Below are 22189 nucleotides of genomic sequence, written 5' to 3'. Positions count from 1 at the left end.
CAGTAGGAGCAGTTTTTGCTATTATAGCAGGATTCATTCAATGATATCCACTGTTTACGGGTTTATCAATTCACCGTTCCTAATTAGCATTGCTGTAAGCTGCTCCATACACCATATGGATGTAACCATTACGTTTTTAAAGACTGGAAATTCATAAACAGATCTGAGGGAAGTTGTTTTGTGACATACAACAGAAATGAATCGACTTCAATTGAGGAACTTGGTGCTATAACAGAGTTAATGTAAAAACTCGCTTTTGAGGAAAATTTCATAGAAAATGTAAAATTGTTAGAAACAAAATCTTTACACATGCTATTACTTAATTTTATGTAAAATGAAAATAAAATTCAAGATTTTATAATACAGTGTACATGGTGGAAATGAAACAATCCTGCATATTTTCAGAGGGAATACCTCATGTTATTTGTAACAAAAATTTATTAAGTTATCATATTGGTGAAAAGTTCGTAGTTTTCTCAGAAAATTTTAACCTCTTTTCTGAAATGTTTAACATCATCTTATTCGATAACTATTGCGAGTATGATCGTGATTTTTGTCCATATCGATAGAAAATTTGATAAAGAATCATTTATGCCTGTGGCGCATTTCAGTATCGTGGACAGTTTTTGTATAAATTTAATTTAAAAGCCACTAATTTCAAGCCACTGAACGATGCAACCAAATTGCATCGATGTATCCAGAGAGGGAGATGGGATGCAGTTCACGTAGGCCACTGAACGATGCAACCAAATTGCATCGATGTATCCAGAGAGGGAGATGGGATGCAGTTCACGTAGGCTGAGTTCGTTAACATCTTACATCATATTACGAGAAGAAAGGAAACTGTGTTAGCGGTGAAGTTGACAGACTACAGAAACGTCCAACTTAATTTTCTAATTAACCGTGTATTTAATCACAAAACGTAGTATAGATTTTCTATTCATTTAATTGTACCCTATCATCCCTTTCATTCTGCAGAACTATTTCACATCCAGTCTGTATAATATTTAAGAACAGCTAACTGTGCAATAACAGTGTTAAACGACTAAACGCTCTTATTGCACCCAACTCTTCAATTATTTTCACGGTAAATGGAATAGCTCAAAAATTATTTGAAGTCGGCCATGGATCAAGAAAGAGTTTGAATTTTACCGTATTCTTCTGATATTTGGAACCTCTCTATTGGGCAGTACGGAAGATCCTTAGATAGGGAGGAAAGGCCTGGCGCTTGGTAAAAGCCCAGAACTGGATCCTCTATGAAGGGTTATGAGATAGCACAATAAGCCTTGAGACTTACGTGCGAGAGTCAATAAACTCTCAAATAATCATTAAATACTACTGCTACTGCTACTACTTCTGCTGCTGCTTCTGCCTATATTATATTATCTAAATATTTTATTGGAAAGTTTTTAAATATTTTTCATTTGCAGTTATGATTGAAACTCGATACGGAAGCGTAGAAAAATATTTAGTTAAAAATATTTATACCCTCCAACACATATGAAAATTACGAATAGGTTAGTTATTCTAAAACACCTTGTATATCACGCCTAAAAGTAAATGTTTTATGTTGGCACTTTCAGTAGTTTTGACTGTTGAGTTTAGATTAGGTAATACATCCATATCATATGTGGAAACTGTCGTTGTGAAAGAAACCATATGCCGCTGTCGGGAAATTATAAGTATAGATAAAAAAAAACAGGTTTGAACATTAGAAATATTGTACAGTTTTATCGCTAAACTTCTTAAGGCCTTAAGCAATTAGCATGTACTCACCAGCATTGTGTAAAATATGCAGATAATACACACGGCCGGAGTGATAAGGTGAAGTTTGACGTCACTAACTGGAAAAGAAAGTTCAAGTTCCTAAATAATAGCCGTAAAGTTTTCAGCATAAATGGCATTATTGTAAAATAATAATTATTGTTGTTGCAATCATTATTCCTTCCACTATCAATTTAATTTTGTCTCGGATTAAACCTGAAAAGAAAATATTAAGTAGACTTCATGCTTCTATTTTTTTGTCTTGATACGCATTGTTCGAACTGATACTAAGTGCTGAGATCATTGTATCAGTCTGTCTATAGCCTTTGGCCTTTGTTTTTCTGAACCGACGCATGCGATGTGCGAGGTGCAAGGCCCGACTCGCACAAATCTGGACTACACGAGACATAGTGAGTGGTTTCTATAAGTGCGAGGTGCGCAGACCTCGCATCTCGCAGTTATAGAAACCGGAGGGTAAAAGACCTTTGGGGAGGCCGAGACGTAGATGGGAGGATAATATTAAAATGGATTTAAGGGAGGTGGGATATGATGATAGACACTGGATTAATCTTGCACAGGATAGAGACCGTTGGCGGGCTTATGTTACGGTAATGAACCTCCGGGTTGCTTAAAAGTCCTAAGTAAGTAAGTCGACAGAAAACCAACACAATTAACTCCGTTCTCTTCTTAGAATTCTTAGTTCTTTAGCAGCATTTTATCATTCTCTGGCTTACCAATTGAACTTAATCAGTATATAAGCCTAAATAACATTGCCGGTATCTGTTTAGCTTACATGACATTCAGTTCCGAATTCCAAGTTCTAAATTCGTTACTATACAAATCCATACTTCTGTGACTGGCAAATTAGTAATTTTTAGTAAGATGTAAGTAAAATAATATTCAATACTTATGTTGTAGACAGAAATACTATCTAATCACAAATTATTTTTATTTCATAACTTAATAACTATTTTAATTAGAAGAAAGCAACCTCATGCATTTACTCGTATTTACTTTACTTCAATAACATTTCAGAAAATTTTGTCAGTTTAATTCTGGGACACATTCATTCATTCATTCACTCATTCATTCATTCATTCATTCATTCATTCATTCATTCATTCATTCATTCATTCATTCATTCATTCATTCAGTGTTCTTCCCAAGGCTAGGTCTTCCACTGGAAACTGAGCTTTCTCCAATCTTTCCTATTTTCTGCCTTCCTCTTTGCCTCTTCATGTTATCCATAGGCCTATATCTTAATGTCGTCTATCATCTGATATCTTCTCGTACCCCAAACTCTTCTCCCGTTCACCATTTCTTCCAGTGCATTCTTCAGTAGTCAGTTTCTTCTCAGCTAGTGACCCAACCAATTCCTTTCTGTCTTTCTGATCAATTTCAGCATAATTTATGCTTTCTTCACTTATTCTTTCCAACGCAGCTTCATTTCTTATTCTGTCTGTCCACTTCACACGTTCCATTCTTCTCCCTATCCACATTTCTATTCGCTTTTTCTTCACTTCGTCGTAATGTTCATGTTTCAGAGACACCTTGTAGGCTAATGTCTTATTTTACATACTGCTAAATTTACAACTTAAATTTTAAAACTATACAAGGAATTTCTATCGACACTCAACATTGTCTTTCCTCATTGTCAAGAAATGCGACGTGTAGTGAAACTGGTTTGCTTTTTTCTTGTTTCTTGTTAACAGCTATAAATTTTATACCGTTGTCCCGTTGTCAAAGTCGTACTGAAGGACAGTATGAAGAAACCGTTTTAGTACTGAAGACATCTTATCTCTCTTCAGTTGGTATTTTGTATTGACCATGTTCGGTTGGAATGTTTCTTTCTGAAATTATTGATGTTTAAAAAATTAATAAAATTACACCTTCAAACCCAAATATATAGTTTTATTTACAGTGGCACGGAAATATGGAATATGTAAAAACTCGTGATGATACGTTTTAATGCATGAACGCTTTTACTGTAATTCGTAAATATTTGAGTTTTCTATATTAAGCCTACATGGGTAAATATATAACATTTAATTACATAAAAATTCGGGCTTGAGTTATTATTGTTGCTCTTGTTGCTTGTAGTCTCTGATGACCGATAGCATCCTACCTTTTTAACGTTTCATTATATCTCATTATTATTTTTTGTATCTTTCTGTACACTTTCACGCACGGCTGATTTGATCTTTCTTTCTTTTTCTCTTTCTTTCTTTCTTTCTTTCTTTCTTTCTTTCTTTCTTTCTTTCTTTCTTTTTTTTCTTTTACTAAGGCAATGCATTTAAAATTTTCACTGTTTAATTTTAATCTCCACGTATGTTTTGTATTAAGTCTATATACAGAATGTAACTATAATTTACACTATGTCGAAACTTTAGGAGCATATCATATAGAGATTGAAAAATTATTCTATGAACATTCGTCCGGAAACGCTGTATTTCTTTGTTACACCCCTTTTTCTACAACTCTGCTTACATTGTACCTATGATGCGGTACATTATGAAATAAAAATAGCATACCACATGGAAATCTGTCTTACAGGAAGTGCTCAAAAAGGCTGCTGTTAGAACGGATACATGTTCAACCCGCTGTCGCATTGAATTCGAGATGTGCTAATGTATCCTTGGAGAATGTTGTATTGTCCCATCTTCCAAATTACGGGCTCGAAGACTCTCTTCATCTTCCACCGAGTTTCAATACATAAGCTCTTTTAAATGACCCCACGAATATAATTCTAGTGGGTTTAAGTCCGGAGAACACGGAGGCCAAGGAATTGGTCCATCTCTACCTATACATGTCACGGAATCTTCGATATAGAAATCGACGAACATTGATACTGAACTGTGCAGAAGCTTCATCTTGCATGAAGTACGTGTTTCGTCGTATTTCCAACGGCAAATGGTGTAACAGAAAAAAAACAAGGTAAACTGTAAGAATAGTTTGTATCTTTCTCTGTTGAGCCTGGAACATGAGGTCCCATCAAAACGTCACCAACAATGCTGGGTTGAAACATTGACATTTCCATGTGGTATGCAATTTTTTTTACGTAATGTACCGCAATTATACCAGAATTATATTAAAATGGCTGTAAAAAGGAAATAAAGCTTTTTCCAATCAATGTTTATATAACGTTTTTTCTTTTTCTATATGAGAGGAATATGGCCCAAAAATTTTGACATTACATTTAGTTACATCCAGTATTTTATGCACATGATAAAGGTTAAATGCAGCTTGTACAGAGAAACAGGTATGAATACAAAGTCCCTATTCAAAGAAATCCAAACATCTTCCCTCAGCTTCCAATCAATGCTTGTATAAGAGAAAAAGAGAAGAGTTTATGATGCTTGAATGGCTTGGCTTCACACAAAACAATGTATCGTTACTGTTAAAAATAAGTGGGAATTACCTTGGCTGAAGGCTAGAGCCGGCACGTACACTACAATGGGCATATAGAGCAACATGGAAATGGTGTACAACACCGAAGCCATGACCCGTACACCTCGGCTGAATCTCATCTCCAGATACTGCAACAGACACGAGTCGATTAACACAATAGTGTTTGTCCTTTGTGAAGCTGTCATTGCTGCAAATGTTCTTTAAATTTTCTAAGAATAGTTTTATTTGTCCGAAATCCTCAAATAATGATTCATTTAACGCACAAATTTATATAAGTTGAGTAAGAAGTATCGAATACTGCTTGTAGATGTCCGATTTTTGATTTTATTAAGAAACTATGTAGTACAAACTCTATAAAGAGGGGAAAAAGAAATATTTTAAACAAGTTTTAAAAGAAATTTTCCTCTGTTTCTGTTATTGCAGTAAACAAAGTAACATACTCATTTTCTGCTATAGTTTTTCTTGTATCAGCAGACTTTCCATCTGAAGGATAAACGTTTAATAGAGTATTTAGTTCATTGTTTGCATTAGAAACATGAGGTAAACATCATTGTTACTCTAATTATATTTAGTTTAAACTCTGCTACACATATGGCTATTGCTTCAGAAAAAAAATATAACTTTGGGATGAATTTACTGTTTTTATATTTAATATTCATTCGCTATAGGCTACATTTCTGAGTTGTTAAGTGCCCTTAAATCTCACGACAAGAGTTCGTCGATATCAGTAACAGTGTATGAGATATTTAAGGTGGAAGTTTTAAGTACCTCGCACTATAGATCCTACATTTAAGAAATGAATGAATGAATGAATGAATGAATGAATGAATGAATGAATGAATGAATGAATGAATGAATGAGTGAATGAACGAATGAACGAACGAACGAACGAAACGAACGAACGAACGAATGAATGAATCAGAAGTGTGTAGATTTTACTTTATTGGAAACTACTCAAACTGTTGCATTTATAAACTTTGGTCGGCGGGAAAAGGCACGTAAGTAAAAAAAGTCGATTTTTCTGTTGTACCTAATCACATAAGTCTAACATTTTTTCTAATTTTTGAAATAATAAATTTTCTTGTATTTTAAATTAAAAAGGGTCTTACAAACACACACGAATTTCATTATTATACTTATATTCAGTTAAGAGTAAATTAAAAAGAAAGTCTCTCCTGAAAAATTATTATTTTTTTACTTACGTGCCTTTCTCGCCGACCAAATGTTTACCTATGTGTTAACTTCAAAATACTGAAACGCCACTTACGTTTTACTTCCGAACCTCTAATTATAATATTTAATAGAAAAGCGAAAAATGAAAATGAGACAGTTTAGCTATGAGAGAGAAAAGAAGATGATAAATAACAATTCAGTTATAACAGAAGAATAGAAAGTAATCAGTAAATACTTGGCAAATGAGTATGTGTGTATATTAAAGGGATGGTAGATCGAAAAGCAGAAATTTAATGGTCCACCATAACTATGAATTGTCAAGTTGGCTACTAATAAATATCAAATATACGTGACCTTTACAGATCTATGTGACTTTGAATAGGGAAAACATTGGACTGAGAGTCACCTCGTAGGTTGACGTGAGTTGAAGCTCGAAGAACACGGGCAGGTACACGTAGTTTGTGACCACAGCCACGAAGATGCAGGAGAAGCACACCAGCAGATACAGTGTGCCGTACACGTAGATCTCTGATGGAACGCCCAGCACCGTGACGCCCGAGATGTGGCTGCCAACAACAAATATATTACTTATTATATTTTAAAATAATTTTTTCTTGAAATCCATTTCAGTTCGAGAGATATTAAAACTACTTAAATTTATTAATAATAATAATAATAATAATAATAATAATAATAATAATGATAATAATAATAATGAAACGATCTATTAAACTCCAAGAATTGAAATCAGCCTTAAATCATCGTCATGAAGAGAAAGATGACATAAATAAATGTAAAGAAGCCAGCTATCTAGTGGCGAACGAAATAGCTCGTTCTCTTAAGCCTTCCAACGAAGGAGAGTTTTATAAAAGCGTAATGATCAAGGTGGCTGACAATAATTTGTCTAATGAAAGTTGTTAATTAATTTTGAAAAACTGCGCATTTATCGACTAAATATCTAGAAGAGTATTCAGGAAATTTCTGATTGTGTTCATGGGGAATATTAAAAAGAAAACAATAAAATTTGTATATATTCTTTATTGGTTCTTGATGACAGTAGTGACGTTACTGATACAACAAAGCTTACGGTTTTTATTCGCGGGGTTGATGAAGAACTCAATGCTAGTGCACGAACCACCACTGGTTGTAGTTTGTGGGTGGATGCCGTTATTGAGTTCCCACGTTGGACGCCATTTGAGGGTGAGTGGTTATTGTGACCACACGTTGGGCGCCATTTGAGGGTGGGTGCGTCTCGATGTTGCGTGAGATTCACTCAGGGTAGCCGAGGTACGGTTGTGGTGTAGGTTGATGTCGGGAATAATACCAAGCCGGCTACTTAAATAAAAGGCAGCGTAAACTTCAAAACTATAAGTTTATTGTCGTATCCACTTGGTAAACCCTAGAGTATGTATTTCCGGCTGACTTATAATTCAATCGTTGGTCGCAATTCTGTATCGACTCAGTTGCAGCTCTGAATAAGCTCTATCCGATACTATAAATTCAATACTCTGTCCCGTACACTACGACACGAAGCGAAATAGTAGTCCTGTCGACACCAAACGAAGTAGTTATTCTGCCCTGTATGTAAGGCCGCCGACACGAAGTAAAGTTGTTTTGATGATCTCCGCTCCGAAGCGGAATAGTAGTCGTCGACACCAAACGAAGTAGTTATTGTGCCCTGTATGTAGGGCCGCCGACACGATGCGAACTCGTTTTTATGATCTCCGCTCCGCGGCGGAATAGTAGTCGTCTTGATGATCTCCGCTCCCCGTCACCCTTATTTATAAAAACCTATCCTACGCTAAAACTAACTATCCTATTGGTTAAAAACTACGTCACTAACTGGCCTAAAATCTATTCCCTATTGGTCCAAAGTGACCTCATAAGCTGGACCAAGATCTCTTCTTATTGGGCGCGAAATATGTCATCTCTAAATTTAAACTTTGGATTTCCCATAACATCTAATTAGTTTGTCTATCTCACAGGAATACCCGTTCTTTGGAAAACCCAAGCTTGGCAGTATCTTTCCCACGGGTCTAGTCCGACTCCGGCTTTTATGCTTCATCGAGTCTATACGAAACCCCGCTCAAGGTGGCCCTAAATCTGTCCGATGCTGACAAGTGACGAAACCCCTGTGTGAGGAAGCTAATTCTAACGAAGTCGCCAGAACATCCCCGCGAATACATGTAATAAAAATATGGAGATATCACTTCGCTAATAAATCGGTCTCTCCCTCTCGTAATTACTGCTTCAAATGCCCATCTACATAACCATTGGAAATTCCCGAAAGAGTTTCCAATGTTATGAGATGTCCCCGCTTTCTGCCTATAACTAGCCTCACAGTTCCCCTACGCTATCAGCCGGTAACACATTATTTACAATACAATCTGATTATAATATCACTACAAGCAATTACAATAAATAATACATATATCTTCACAAGCCTTTCTATGTACACAGCTCTCACACAATAAGCACAACAATGTACAATTTATATTCACATTTACATATGTACAATACCATTCATTCACATATTTACAATTGTTTATTCATTGATCAGTTACACACTCTGCGTGCTTGGTTGTACCAGCCGCCCTGTACATGTTCACCTAGCTGTACGCGTGATACTAACTATCCTTACTCTTTCTCATACCTGCCTCCTAGCCTCTCCTGTTTGAAAGGCCGCAAGAGTTGCTTGTGGTACCTACCAACAGGTTTACTTTTTCCCCTTTCTACCAATTCGAAAGTATGGTCTCCGTATTTACTCTTAATTTCGTAGGGCCCCTCGTACAGTAGCTCCATGCGTGAGTAACGTCCTCTAAGGGCAGAAGATAACTTCACGTACCTAAGCAATACCAAATCGCCGGGTGAGGGCTCCCATTTGTGGCGATATCTTTTAACTTTACCGAGTCTATACTCAGCCTTTTTCCTGATTCGGTCGAAAGCTAGTTTACACAGTAGTTCATCACTAGGAGGCTCACCCTCCTGTATTGCCTGCGGCAAACTCTTTATCATGGGATCGGGATCGATCCCTAACATAAGTTTGATCGGAGCTATTCCGGTCGTTGGATTGATAGAGTGGTTCATGACTCTCTCAATCACCTCACATTGCCTAAACCAGTCCTTATGGTTTCGGTGACACAGAATACGGAGGTACAATGATATATCCCTAAGCGCTCTTTCGCAGGGATTACCGCTGGGAAAGTATGCGGAGCAATTGTATAGTTTCACGCCCGCATCTTCCAGCCTTTTGCAAAACACTTTCGATTTATGTACCGACACATTGTCACTGAGCACCGCTGTTACCGGGCCGTAAGTCGGTATGTAGTCTCTAACCAGCTTGTCAGCACACAATTTACTAGAGATATTTCTTAAAGGGTAAATCTTTACAAATTTTGTGAAGACATCGTACGTAACAAATATGTACCTGTGTCCGAAGGACGATGTGGGCATTGGACCGTGTTCGTCCACTGCTACAAGTTCATTCTTTTTACCCCTGATAATGACCTGTGGTACATTGTCATACCTTACATTTAGAGGTTTCGCCCTCTGGCAGACCTCGCAACGAGATATTACCCTTCTAACCTTCTTTGACAGTTGCTTAATATAAAATGATTCTGACATAGTTAAAATGATCCTATCACTCCCAGAGTGACACATAGATAGGTGAAAGTTGTTTATAAGTTCATTCTCCATACTCGCAGGTATGTATATCTTCCACTTCTGGATATCCCTACCATGCAATTTATACAAGATACCAGAGCGCAATCCATACACTTCGTCTTTCACCTGTGAGATTTCTCTAGCTTTGTCCATTAAGGCCCTTATCGTGGAATCCTCCTGCTGCAAATCTGCAATTTTCCGAAATTTTCCCGTCAGAGCTCCATTCCTCGTGGAATCAATTTTCATCACGGCAATTTCGTACGCGGGGGCGGTGATAGTTTCCGGTAGCCCCGATTTGGAATTCAAACGAGAGAGACAATCACCAAAGATATTGTCTGCCCCCGGAATATGTCTAATCGTCACATCATGAGCCAAAATTTCGTGCACATATCTAGATATTCTAGAGTTCGTCAATTTGCATCTACTCAGAAACGCTAGGCTTACATGGTCAGTAAATATGATGATCTGCCTATTAAAGATATACTGACGGAACTTCTGTAGTGCGAAGTACACAGCAGAAATCTCAAGTTCCGTGATTGATGCGTTGCTTTCGGTACGCGACAGTCCCCTAGAAGCTGTGGCAATCACATGTCGCTTATTATCTTCATCTGTCTGACATAGAATTGCTCCATATCCATATGAAGACGCATCCGTATAAATCTGAAAAGGTAGGCTGTCGTTAGGCCTTTCCAACAGAATTGAGTCGGCAAAAAGCAGTTTCGTTCGATCGAATGCTTCCTGCTCTGCCGACCCCCACCTGAAGGGTGTATCCTTCTTCAACAATGCTCTGAGTGGGGCTACATGCTTAGCATAATTGACGAGAAACCGATTCTGGTATTGTAGGATACCTAGATATCTACGAACCTGTTTCCGGTTCCGCGGCGGCGGGATCCTCGAAATGCTCTGAATTCTCTCTTGGTCCGGTCTAATTCCGTCAGACGAAATTACGTAACCCAGGAAAACTGTCTCAACTTTAAAAAATGCTGTTTTCCCCAGCTTGACTGTCATACCAGCCTCTCTCAATTTAGTAAGTACAAAATCAATATCCCTAATATGCCTATCCACATTATTGCCATATATAAGAAAATCGTCAATGTACTGTGCCAGAAAACCTTTCGTCGAATCACCAAAAATTATGTCAAGTGCTCTTAGTAGCGCAGATCCAGAACTCGCGATGCCGAATGGGCATCGGGTATACTGATAAACTTTCCCGTTATGTAGGAACGCTGTGAATTTTCTCGAGTCCTCGTCCAGCGGAATCTGCCAATACGAACTGGTCAAGTCCAAACTAGTGAATATAGAACAGTCACTGATACGGCCTAACAAAGTGTCCACTGACTCCGTCCTGAAATTATCTTTAACTGAGAACGAGTTAACGTGTCGGGCATCGATTGTTACTCTTAAGCTTCCATTGGGCTTCCTAACCCAGCACAATGCATTTACGTAAGGCGAGTCCGATACTTCTATAACTCCGTCTTTTAACATATCATTTATGACTTCGTCTGCCTGATCCCTTAAAGATAGGGGGATGGGTCTACATTTATGCCGAAATTCCTCCATTCCTACCACCTTAATTTTGTGTGTATACACTCTACACAGACCCGGCGCGTCTGAAAAGACATTTAAATGGCTACCTACAACATCCATTAGGCGTTTTCTTTCACTCTCACTCAGGCCGTGTGCCTGGTTAACTTTATCTCTCACTATTTCGAAAGTATCTGTCTTCCTATTGTTATACGCGTCTACCTGCCTAAGATCGCCCGGCGAAATCTCATTACAATATCTGGCCCTACCGCTAACGAGATTACGTCCTAATTGTCTCGCCTGGACTAATTCGCCGATACACAACTCGCATTCTCCGCAGCCTACTTGACACACTCCCCTAGTTACCTCATTACCTTCCCAAGGATTAACCTCTATAATTACATTCTTACAAATTTTGAGGTGCTCTACAAAAAATAACTCTTCCTGTAATTCTATCTCTCCCGCGGTTCTCTCATCTAACTCCGATCTAGCGCTATTGCTACTGAATGGGACATGGCCTACACTGCCGTTACCTGCCGTAACCCCTAGTCTGTTTTCCCTGAAATCTAATAGCGCGTGCCATTCATAGAAGCTTTCTACTCCAATAATGATGTCGGTAGTCAACCTTTGTATCACAAGAAAAATAGCATTTAATTTCACGTCTCCGCACTCTAACTCGAACCATACTTGATATTTTACCTTTTCCTTCTTCTTACTTAGGGCGCCTGCACAGTACAGTGAACATATCGGTAACGTTTGCAGTTTTATTCCTGAATCCCTAACCTTTTGAAAAAATTCCAAGCTGCATACATTATTTGTGGAGCCCGAGTCCAACAACACACAACACTTTATCCCAAATATTTTGGCATCTATATAAGGCAATACATAAGTCCCATTATTTTCTAACTCTGGGTTAGTAATCTCGCTCTGTCTCTTTACGCTTACCGCGTTGGTGGATTCTTTGGATAGTGACTTATTGCACTTAGCTACAGAAATCTCCGAACCCTTGAGACTTCTGTCTAGCAGTTTCCCGAGTGCGACGCAGTCGGTTCCACTGCTATCTCGTCTCTATTTCTACTATTTATAGGCTCCCGGCCCATACTTATTCTGACCGGACTTTGCTGACGTCCGTTCATGTCTCTATTCCTACTTTGTCCCACGTTACACTGTGTAGGTGGCCTATGGCACCCTTGTGAGGCCATTTCTTGTAGGACGTCTCGCCTATCTCTCTCCTGCTCCTGTCTCCTCCAATCACCTCGATTTTGCGGTCCCCTGCTAAAATTAGGCTGCCAGAATCCCTGTCTGTAATTTCTGTTCCTAAGCCAGCGTGGTTGGGTTCTAAGCCTATTATTTCCATTTTCTTGTCTTCCCGTGTACCATCTTATGTGGTTAACCCTACGCACGGGACCAACACCTCCTCTATCGTTCCTCATCCTGTTATGACTACTCTGGTTATTCCTACTATTATTGTAAGGACCCCCAAAGGGCGGGTCAATCCTTCTCTCCCTGTTGGGACTTTTCCCTCCGTTATGGCCATTATGGTACCGACTATGTGCATTGTTGGGGCTCCTGTCACCACCCCAGTTACTCTGATTTTGGGCTCCTGTCCTTGGGGATGAAAAGGCCGTACTTGCCCCCTTCCCCGCTTTCTGGTCGGTGGGGCTTGAACCCTTTCCTTTGCCATGTTCATAATCTGCCTGTCCACTACATTCATAGTGCGTGGCGTCCGAACCATCCAGCGCAGTCAATAAATCTATTGTTTCCCCGAAGTCTCGGGGCCCTGCTACGATCAGATTATATCTTATGTTCTCGGGATACTGCGAAATCACAGTTTGGATCAGCTCTGAATCCGGTATTGGCGGATTGAGGCTTTTCCCTTTCTTAACAATTTCAAGAAAATAGTCTATCATAGAGACGCCTCTTCCCGCGTCAAACCTGCTCTGATTAATTTCCTTCCTAATTCTTTGTTGTTGTCTTTGTCCCCAGTATCTCTCCGAAAATTTTTCTCTGAATTCCTCATAAGTGACATTATCCCCTAGGGCCACTAGCGCCCAGTTGAGTGGTCGGCTCTTTAGGCTCTTTCGTACGACAGTCATTTTTAAGTCATCCGGCACCCCTCTTACTCTAAAGTACGTTTCTATCTCACTTATGTAGTTATGTGGGTTTGAAAATTCAACCTCATCAAAAATAGGGTAACCAATCTCATTCAAAATGTGAGTGGGGTACTGGGGACGGCCTAAATATGCCTTGTCGTTTACATTTATTAACTCACTACGCACGTCATCCCGTGAGGTCTGACATTCCTCACCAACACTATTGTTAACATGTCTTACATTTATGTTGCTACCTGATGCCGGGCTCTCACTTGTGCCCTCTTGTCTAGAAACTGCACGGTCCGAGCTGCTATGTCCGCTTAAATTTGCGGGACTACCCCCATTTAGTACGTCGTTTATTGAGTTTAGTTTACTTCTTAATTCTTCCAAACATTCGTTATCCGCCCTTTCTTTATTCTTTATGGCTCGCTTGAGACCGTCCACTTCCTGATCCATCTCACCTATTTTCTCTTCCACCGAATTCTGAATTTCCCGAACCTTTTCCACTATCGTTTCCTCCACAGCTGATTTTAAATCGCTATTCTCTCTGGTAGCGCTATCTCTAACTCTAACTTCTAAATCCTTCATACTTTCTGACATCCTATCCATAGCTATCTTCAATTGGTTCTCCATTCCGATCCCATTCTCGGTTAATTTCCCCTCTAGCTTCTCTATTTTGTCCTCCATCTTGTTTCCTCTTTCCGCTAATTTTGCAATATGATCTCTAATCTCTCTCGAACTTTCCCCCAATCTATTTTCCATTTGTTTTATTTGTTCTCTACTTTCCCTCAGAATCTGCTCTCTACTTTCCCTTGAGTCATTTTCTAATTTAGTTTCCATTTGTTTTATTTGTTCTTTACTTTCCCTCAGAATCTGCTCTCTACTTTCCCTTGAGTTATTCTCTAATTTAGTTTCCATTTGTTTTATTTGTTCTTTACTTTCCCTCAGAATCTGCTCTCTACTTTCCCTTGAGTTATTCTCTAATTTAGTTTCCATTTGTTTTATTTGTTCTCTACTTTCCCTTGAATTATTTTCCATGAAGTGTCTCATCTGCTCCCACAACTGCTCTAGCGTCATTTCCCCTTTGCCGCGGTCTCTACTCTGTTGCTTTTCCACCGTTCGCTCTCTCTCTATTTCTTGTCCTGCGTTATTCTCGACCTCCTCCCTAATTTCCATAATTTCCTCGTCCTTCCTTTGCTCCATGGTTCCCTTGTTTCTATTTCCTCGTCTTTCTCGTATTTTCCTAACTACTTTACTCCTATGGCTACGTAGTATCATCTATACGCCACTCTGTCATCTATCCGACGCTTGCTTTCCCAATAATAATCTAACTAGGCCTGTATTTGCACTCGACTCACTTCCAACAAATTACGCAATACACTTATTTCACTCTTTCCCCCAAAATATCACACAAAAAAAAATACATATATATATATACACCCGAAATATCACACCAGAAATTGAAACATATACACTTTATAATTATTCCCCCAAAATATCATATACATATATACACATTTGTACGTCTTCTATTCATACTTGCCACAGCCTCTCCGAGTCGCCTTCTCTGGTGGTCCCCGTGTTGTCTTCTCTAGTGTTGTCGTGATGTCGCGACGGCTTGGTTCTGTTCCCGCCTTCCAGCGTCGTTCCTCGGCTATGCAGGGCTGAACTGCTCCGTCCGGTCCTCCTCGTTGTTTGGTGCTGTGTTCGCACCCGGGGCCGGTCACTGGAACAGCTGTCTTCCTTCGAGCCCCACGTTGGAAAGCGCCATTTGTGGGTGGATGCCGTTATTGAGTTCCCACGTTGGACGCCATTTGAGGGTGAGTGGTTATTGTGACCACACGTTGGGCGCCATTTGAGGGTGGGTGCGTCTCGATGTTGCGTGAGATTCACTCAGGGTAGCCGAGGTACGGTTGTGGTGTAGGTTGATGTCGGGAATAATACCAAGCCGGCTACTTAAATAAAAGGCAGCGTAAACTTCAAAACTATAAGTTTATTGTCGTATCCACTTGGTAAACCCTAGAGTATGTATTTCCGGCTGACTTATAATTCAATCGTTGGTCGCAATTCTGTATCGACTCAGTTGCAGCTCTGAATAAGCTCTATCCGATACTATAAATTCAATACTCTGTCCCGTACACTACGACACGAAGCGAAATAGTAGTCCTGTCGACACCAAACGAAGTAGTTATTCTGCCCTGTATGTAAGGCCGCCGACACGAAGTAAAGTTGTTTTGATGATCTCCGCTCCGAAGCGGAATAGTAGTCGTCGACACCAAACGAAGTAGTTATTGTGCCCTGTATGTAGGGCCGCCGACACGATGCGAACTCGTTTTTATGATCTCCGCTCCGCGGCGGAATAGTAGTCGTCTTGATGATCTCCGCTCCCCGTCACCCTTATTTATAAAAACCTATCCTACGCTAAAACTAACTATCCTATTGGTTAAAAACTACGTCACTAACTGGCCTAAAATCTATTCCCTATTGGTCCAAAGTGACCTCATAAGCTGGACCAAGATCTCTTCTTATTGGGCGCGAAATATGTCATCTCTAAATTTAAACTTTGGATTTCCCATAACATCTAATTAGTTTGTCTATCTCACAGGAATACCCGTTCTTTGGAAAACCCAAGCTTGGCAGTATCTTTCCCACGGGTCTAGTCCGACTCCGGCTTTTATGCTTCATCGAGTCTATACGAAACCCCGCTCAAGGTGGCCCTAAATCTGTCCGATGCTGACAAGTGACGAAACCCCTGTGTGAGGAAGCTAATTCTAACGAAGTCGCCAGAACATCCCCGCGAATACATGTAATAAAAATATGGAGATATCACTTCGCTAATAAATCGGTCTCTCCCTCTCGTAATTACTGCTTCAAGTTTTCATGCCATGTACCTCTCCCCCATCTCTTTACTTAATAGACTGTCTCTCGCGTGTAATCACTGCCGTTCGAGTTTTGGTCACCGCTGACGTAGACGAAATGTGACATGAATAACAGTATTTATAAATAGATATCCATTGTTCTTTTCTACATTGCTTTGTAAAAAGGTAAGTAAGCCTAATAATTGATAATGACACGACTGAAATTAGTAACATAAACCAATTTCTCTCAGAAAATATGATGTCACATTATAACAAAACACGCACTTTAAAGTCATGCTGTGTTCAACATTCAGTTATATATTTGTACTACCTAAAATCTAAATTATGAATTCCCACCAATTTCAATATAACTTAGTACTTTTGTAAGCATGAGGTTCTCATTTAGCCTACACCACGCACAAAAACTACAAACTGAGAGATGTCAGACACGTCTGTGCTTTCATTAAGAAATAATGATAAAAAAATAGATGCTTTACGTAAGTCTTGTGCTTCTTTCTTCCCTTGCTAATTTTTTTATTCATTTGGCTTCAGTGTTTGTGGATAAATATGTTTCTTTGTAGTTTCTTATATCATTGGGAGATATTTTGGCTACATAATCTAGAATACAACTCTTATTGAAAGTTCATGAGAGACATGTATTTGAAATTTTGAGGGACATCTCATAGCTAACTGATAATGTAATTTATTTTTCGTCAGATGTTGCTATCTGCGAAATAACGAAAGAGCATAGTAACTGTTATGAGATTATTCGTATTTACAAATTTTAAATTAATATAATTCGGTAATTAATTTCATATACTTACATCAGAAGTCAATTCTTTATAAAGTAAAATCTGTTGACACTTCAATATTTTTATACTTTACTTCGTGTTATTTTTCGTAATGTCTTTAGACGTTACATTTTTTTATGATAATACGTTTTTGAATATTACATAATTCTGCGTCCGCACCACTTCCCTTACTAAAAAATAAAAGTCTCCATTCTTAGTTAAATTTGATGCATGTTCTCTTGCGTGTAACCAGCGTACGCGTTGCACAATCCTGGCCTATGGCTTCCACTAATCAAATAGTGGACTAGTCTGTTCTTGTTTAATCTGCCGACCAGAGCTACGGGTACACTGAGCTCTAAAGCGCGCGCTTGAACCTATGGACATCAACTGACACGACTGGTCTAGACTTTGAAGATTATGACAGCGATGACAATAATGGTGATGATGACGACGACAACTTTTGCGAAACTTTAATTTACTAGTACCAATAAGTACTTAAAATGACTTATCATTTATTTAAACTGTCCTTAGCTATCTAAAATTAAATATCAGTATTTATAATAACAATAATTATATTATCTAATAATTTGTTAGTGTTGAGAAAGAACACGAAAATTTCATTGTGGTGATAAAAAAGACGGTGAGATATGCAGTTGTATCAAATTTAAAATAAATGTATTTCATATGAGAGTCTGTCTTCAGAAACAGATGCAGATCCTAAGATTTTACATGTAATTTCCCGTTATCTGTAAGTGTTTCATTAAACTCAGAAAATTGGAAAGTTTCAGTTGGCACAATGTGCGAGCAAGCTGGAGAAACTATGTATGCAAATCAGAAGACTTTATTAAAGTACGCATGGTTATTATGCATACAGAGAAGTTGAGAAACGGAGAGCGTGGAATATAACTGTAATTTAATGTAGATAGAATCGAACGTAAGAAAGTGATTTACAGCTCCTGAATAAAGAGACTGATGTATATTTGCAAGGATTAAAAACAAACATGTTATGTTAATTTTGTAAATTTAATGATAAATTTAAATTATGTTTTATTTAACGATGCTTGTAACTGCCGAGGTTATATCAGCGTCGCCCGTGTGACGGTATTTTGTCCCGCAGTTCTTTTACATGCCAGTAAATCTGCTCACATGAAGCTGTCGCACTTAAGCACAAAAACTCCAATGGGAGTGAAGAAAAGAGAGCAATGGCACGTGCATATAAAGATGCAGGATGATCAAACAGAAAAATTGCTGAAAGACTGGTCATTTCTGACTGTAGTGTTTGCTCTGGATTGAAGCGCAGAGAAGAGACTGGATCCTAAGTTGATCGACCATGCAATGGACATCCAAGAAAAACATCAAAGTTGAAGACAACAGGATTATATTGTTAGGCAAACGTGACAGACAACGTTTAGCAGTATCCAACTGCAGTGAAACAAATACTGCCAGGGAGGAGTCGGTATCGGTGTCAACAGTAAAAAGTCGCCTGAGTGCAACTTCATTGTTTGGTCGCATAGCTGTGCGGAAACCATTGCTAACCCACCAGCACAGCTTAAAAGGCTGCAATGAGCCAAGGGGCAACAAAATTGGAACATAGACGACTGGAAAAATGTCCTGTGGAAGGATGAATCAAAATTCGAGAAATCTGCTTCAAATAGTCAACAATAAGTCCGCTGTTGTCCTGGGAAAAGAATGCTGGAGATTTGTCTCACCCCATCTGTGAAACATGGAGGTGGTATTGTAATGGTGTGGGAGTGTTTCGGGAATGATAAAGTTGGAGACTTAGTAAAAGTGGCTGGTATTTTGAGAAAAAAAGGAATATCATTGGATTCTTTCGCTCCATGCTGTGCCTTCTGTTACAAGACTAATAAGACGTGGTTTTGTTCTCCAACAAAACAACGACCCTAAACATACTTTAAAGATGTGTAAGAACTATATCAGTATTAAAGTAACAGCAGGAATGCCAAAATACATTACCTGGCCGCCCTAGTCACCGGATTTGTCACTAATTCGTCACCACTTGGGAGGAATTTGAAAGGAAAGCAAAAAAGCGGCCCCTACTAATGTGGATGTGCTGTGGCAGTGTATTTTGCTGGTCTAGAGCTCTATAACTACAGAGGTGTTACAAAAACTGATTGCAAGAATGCCCCGAATTTGTAAAGCTGTCATCAAAGCAAGGGATGGTCATATAGATGAACACAACATTTGAACCATTTTCTTACTTCACGAAAAAAGACGATTTCTCAGTCTTAAAATATGTTTTATGTGCGTGAAGCTTGTTGCAAAATAAAATTAGTAATAGACCTCAACTATTTTTACTTAAGGAGTATCATTAAATGTTGAATTAACATTTTTTAAAGGTGAGTTTAAACTTTCTGTCGCTAGCTCCAGAAACTACCTCCTTTTTGCAACGAAACGATTGAGAGCTCAGCTTCAATTCCGCTGTAACTTATTACCAAATGCTAGGAATCACACCATACTTCCTGTAAAACAAATCGGTCATATTTTTTAACGTATGAAACAAGTAAAACATTAATTTGACCAAAACGTGGAGCCATCCTTTTTTGCAGGGAGACCTTTAATTAATTTAAATAACTACCAAAGCGCTCTCATATGCACCACTGCTTCGGAGTACTAAGCTTGTGCAATGTCTTGAATTTGAAGCTCTGAAAATTGAGGCAGACACTATTTTTCTGAAACTATACAGTACTTTAATTTGAGTATAGACGTTTCATACAATCTATAAGATTTCCTTAAACCCCCTGTCGATTTTTATCACTTACCTTGCAGTACGTGTGGTAATAGCAAATTCCTTGACGTATAAAATATATACTTTGAGAGAAACATTGTCACACCGTGTGAATGTGTCCATACGGTACATATAAAAGCCGAAAACTAGGCCCGTTTCATCACAATCTAAAAGTATACATTTTGCATATTGTTTCTACTGTAAAATTAAGCTGCTGTACTTTCCGTTTGCTGCTATTCACCTTGATACAGCGAGATAGAGTGGGGTATAAGGCGCGTCTTATGGAAGTGCCAAGGCCTTTCTTTCCCTTCACGGAATATAGAGTTGTGCAGTGATATTAATAACGTACTATGATATAAGGCAACTCACCAAGCCACGAGAGAAACTGCTACCGGTACCGTGCTCATTGACTTTCCGCCCAGCAGGTAGGCAACTTTAGTATCCTGCTTCTTATAGATGCCGAAGTAGACACCCACAAGCGCCGAAGCGACCAACATGGCGCCGAAGACTGTGAAGTCGAACCACCCGAACAGGAGGGGCTGTTTGTGCAGCCCCATTCCACATGTAGCATTCTCCATCGATTAGAAGTCTGTTCTGCAAGCCAGAAGTGAAGTAGCATTTTTTATAAAATTTTTATCGTAATATAATATATACATCATAATATCAATAATAATAATAATAATAATAATAATAATAATATAATGGCTGGTTACACTTTCCTCGACAAGAAACGTAATCAGGATATAAGAAGAGATTAATTATTGGAAGTAGAGTTGTTATCGGTTTGGTTTACCGATGTACCGGCGCGCGGGTTATCGGCGAGGACTGCGTTTGTGGCCGTCAGAATTAGTGCCGTAAAAACGCAATTAAGTTACAATAACACACTTGCCTTATAATAGATATTGAAAATTTCAACGCTCTTGTCCCACAGAAATGGAATATCGTCTGCAAATAGATTTTCGTTCACACTCCCCTGTCCTTCCACTCAAATCCTTGTAATTTTATTTCTAAATCAATTTTATCTTTCAGTTTCCTGAAACCAGTTTCAATAATTCACTCGCAAACGTGGATCATTATCTTTTATAGTATTCATTGCGATTTAGTGATGAAGTTAAAAATGTAACTGTTGTAAATCACTGGCATTTAAGGTAAATGAAATGTAGTCTTCGGAACATTTAGTGAAAGGAAATTCTTCTATAGACAATTTAATTATATTTATACCATTATTGGCAATTTCGTATAATTGTATTAGTCCAGGAATAACCGCTAAAAATTACAACTGTGTCATTAGCATATGAATTTAGAGTGCCTCTAAATTTTCCCAAAGTAACTTTAAAAAATTCCTGTATACATATTAAAAATAAAATTGGCCCTGAAACAGTAACCTTTCGCACGCCTAAATTTATATTTTGAATTGTACAAAATTGATAATTAATTTTAGTTCCCTGGGTTCTAGTACTTAAATATGATTCAATAAATTTAAGACCATTCTATAAACACTTATGTTTTAAATAATAATAATAATAATAATAATAATAATAATAATAATAATAACAATAATAATAATAATATTAATAATAATAATAATAATAATAATAATGAAAATAGTAATAATTAATGTGATTATTATTATTTATTTATTTTTATTTATTTATTTTTATTTATTTATTTACTTATATTTAATGTGCTGTACAACATCCAGTGACTAATTACAGTTCAGCACAAAGAGATAATAATAATAATAATAATAATAATAATAATAATAATAATAGTAATAATAATAATAATAATAATCCGTGGCGCTACAGCCCGTGGAGGGCCTAGACCGACCAGCCGGCTGCTGGCCTCACGCTCATATTCCGAAGCAGAGGTCGACGATCATCCAACCAGAATGGAGGTATCGTGTGGTTAGCACGATTATCTCCCCAGCCGTTATAGCTGGCATTCGCAACTTAATTTCGCTACCTATCGCAGCTCCCCAAGTGCATCATGATGCTGGGTGGGCACCGGTCCCATACACGCCCAAAATTTCATGAGAAAATTTCTTCCCCATAATAATAATAGTAATAATAATAATGATTTATTTTGGCTGGCAGAGTTAAGGCCGAAGGGCTTTCTCTTCCACACAACCATGTTTTCGAATTCGTTTAAAATTAAGATATGATGAAC

The 22189-nt window shown here is 38.3% G+C and overlaps 2 protein-coding genes across 6 annotated transcripts in view; one reads left to right on the top strand and one right to left on the bottom strand.

The window, feature by feature from the left end:
* LOC138712054 (neurotrimin-like) overlaps nt 1-22189 on the top strand; it is a 236606-nt gene that overhangs the window by 15266 nt on the left and 199151 nt on the right. The gene's annotated exons all lie outside the window — the stretch shown is intronic.
* The window catches only part of LOC138712053 (sodium-coupled monocarboxylate transporter 2-like), a 156194-nt gene that overhangs the window by 34395 nt on the left and 99610 nt on the right, over nt 1-22189 (bottom strand). For 4 of the 5 annotated variants that reach the window (XM_069843444.1, XM_069843445.1, XM_069843446.1 and 1 more), the window contains exons 3-6: nt 20390-20614; nt 6752-6911; nt 5183-5300; nt 1777-1844 (exon numbers count right to left, since the gene is read on the bottom strand). In XM_069843444.1, coding sequence (XP_069699545.1) covers nt 1777-1844; nt 5183-5300; nt 6752-6911; nt 20390-20598 — 555 coding nt within the window. In that variant the 5' untranslated portion in view covers nt 20599-20614. The remainder of the gene's footprint in view (nt 1-1776; nt 1845-5182; nt 5301-6751; nt 6912-20389; nt 20615-22189) is intronic. The other variant, XM_069843447.1, reaches the window with a different exon arrangement.

This window comes from Periplaneta americana, chromosome 13, assembly GCF_040183065.1.
Source record: "Periplaneta americana isolate PAMFEO1 chromosome 13, P.americana_PAMFEO1_priV1, whole genome shotgun sequence".
NCBI classification, from domain to species: Eukaryota; Metazoa; Arthropoda; class Insecta; order Blattodea; family Blattidae; genus Periplaneta; species Periplaneta americana.
This window is presented reverse-complemented; position numbering and strand designations above follow the sequence as displayed.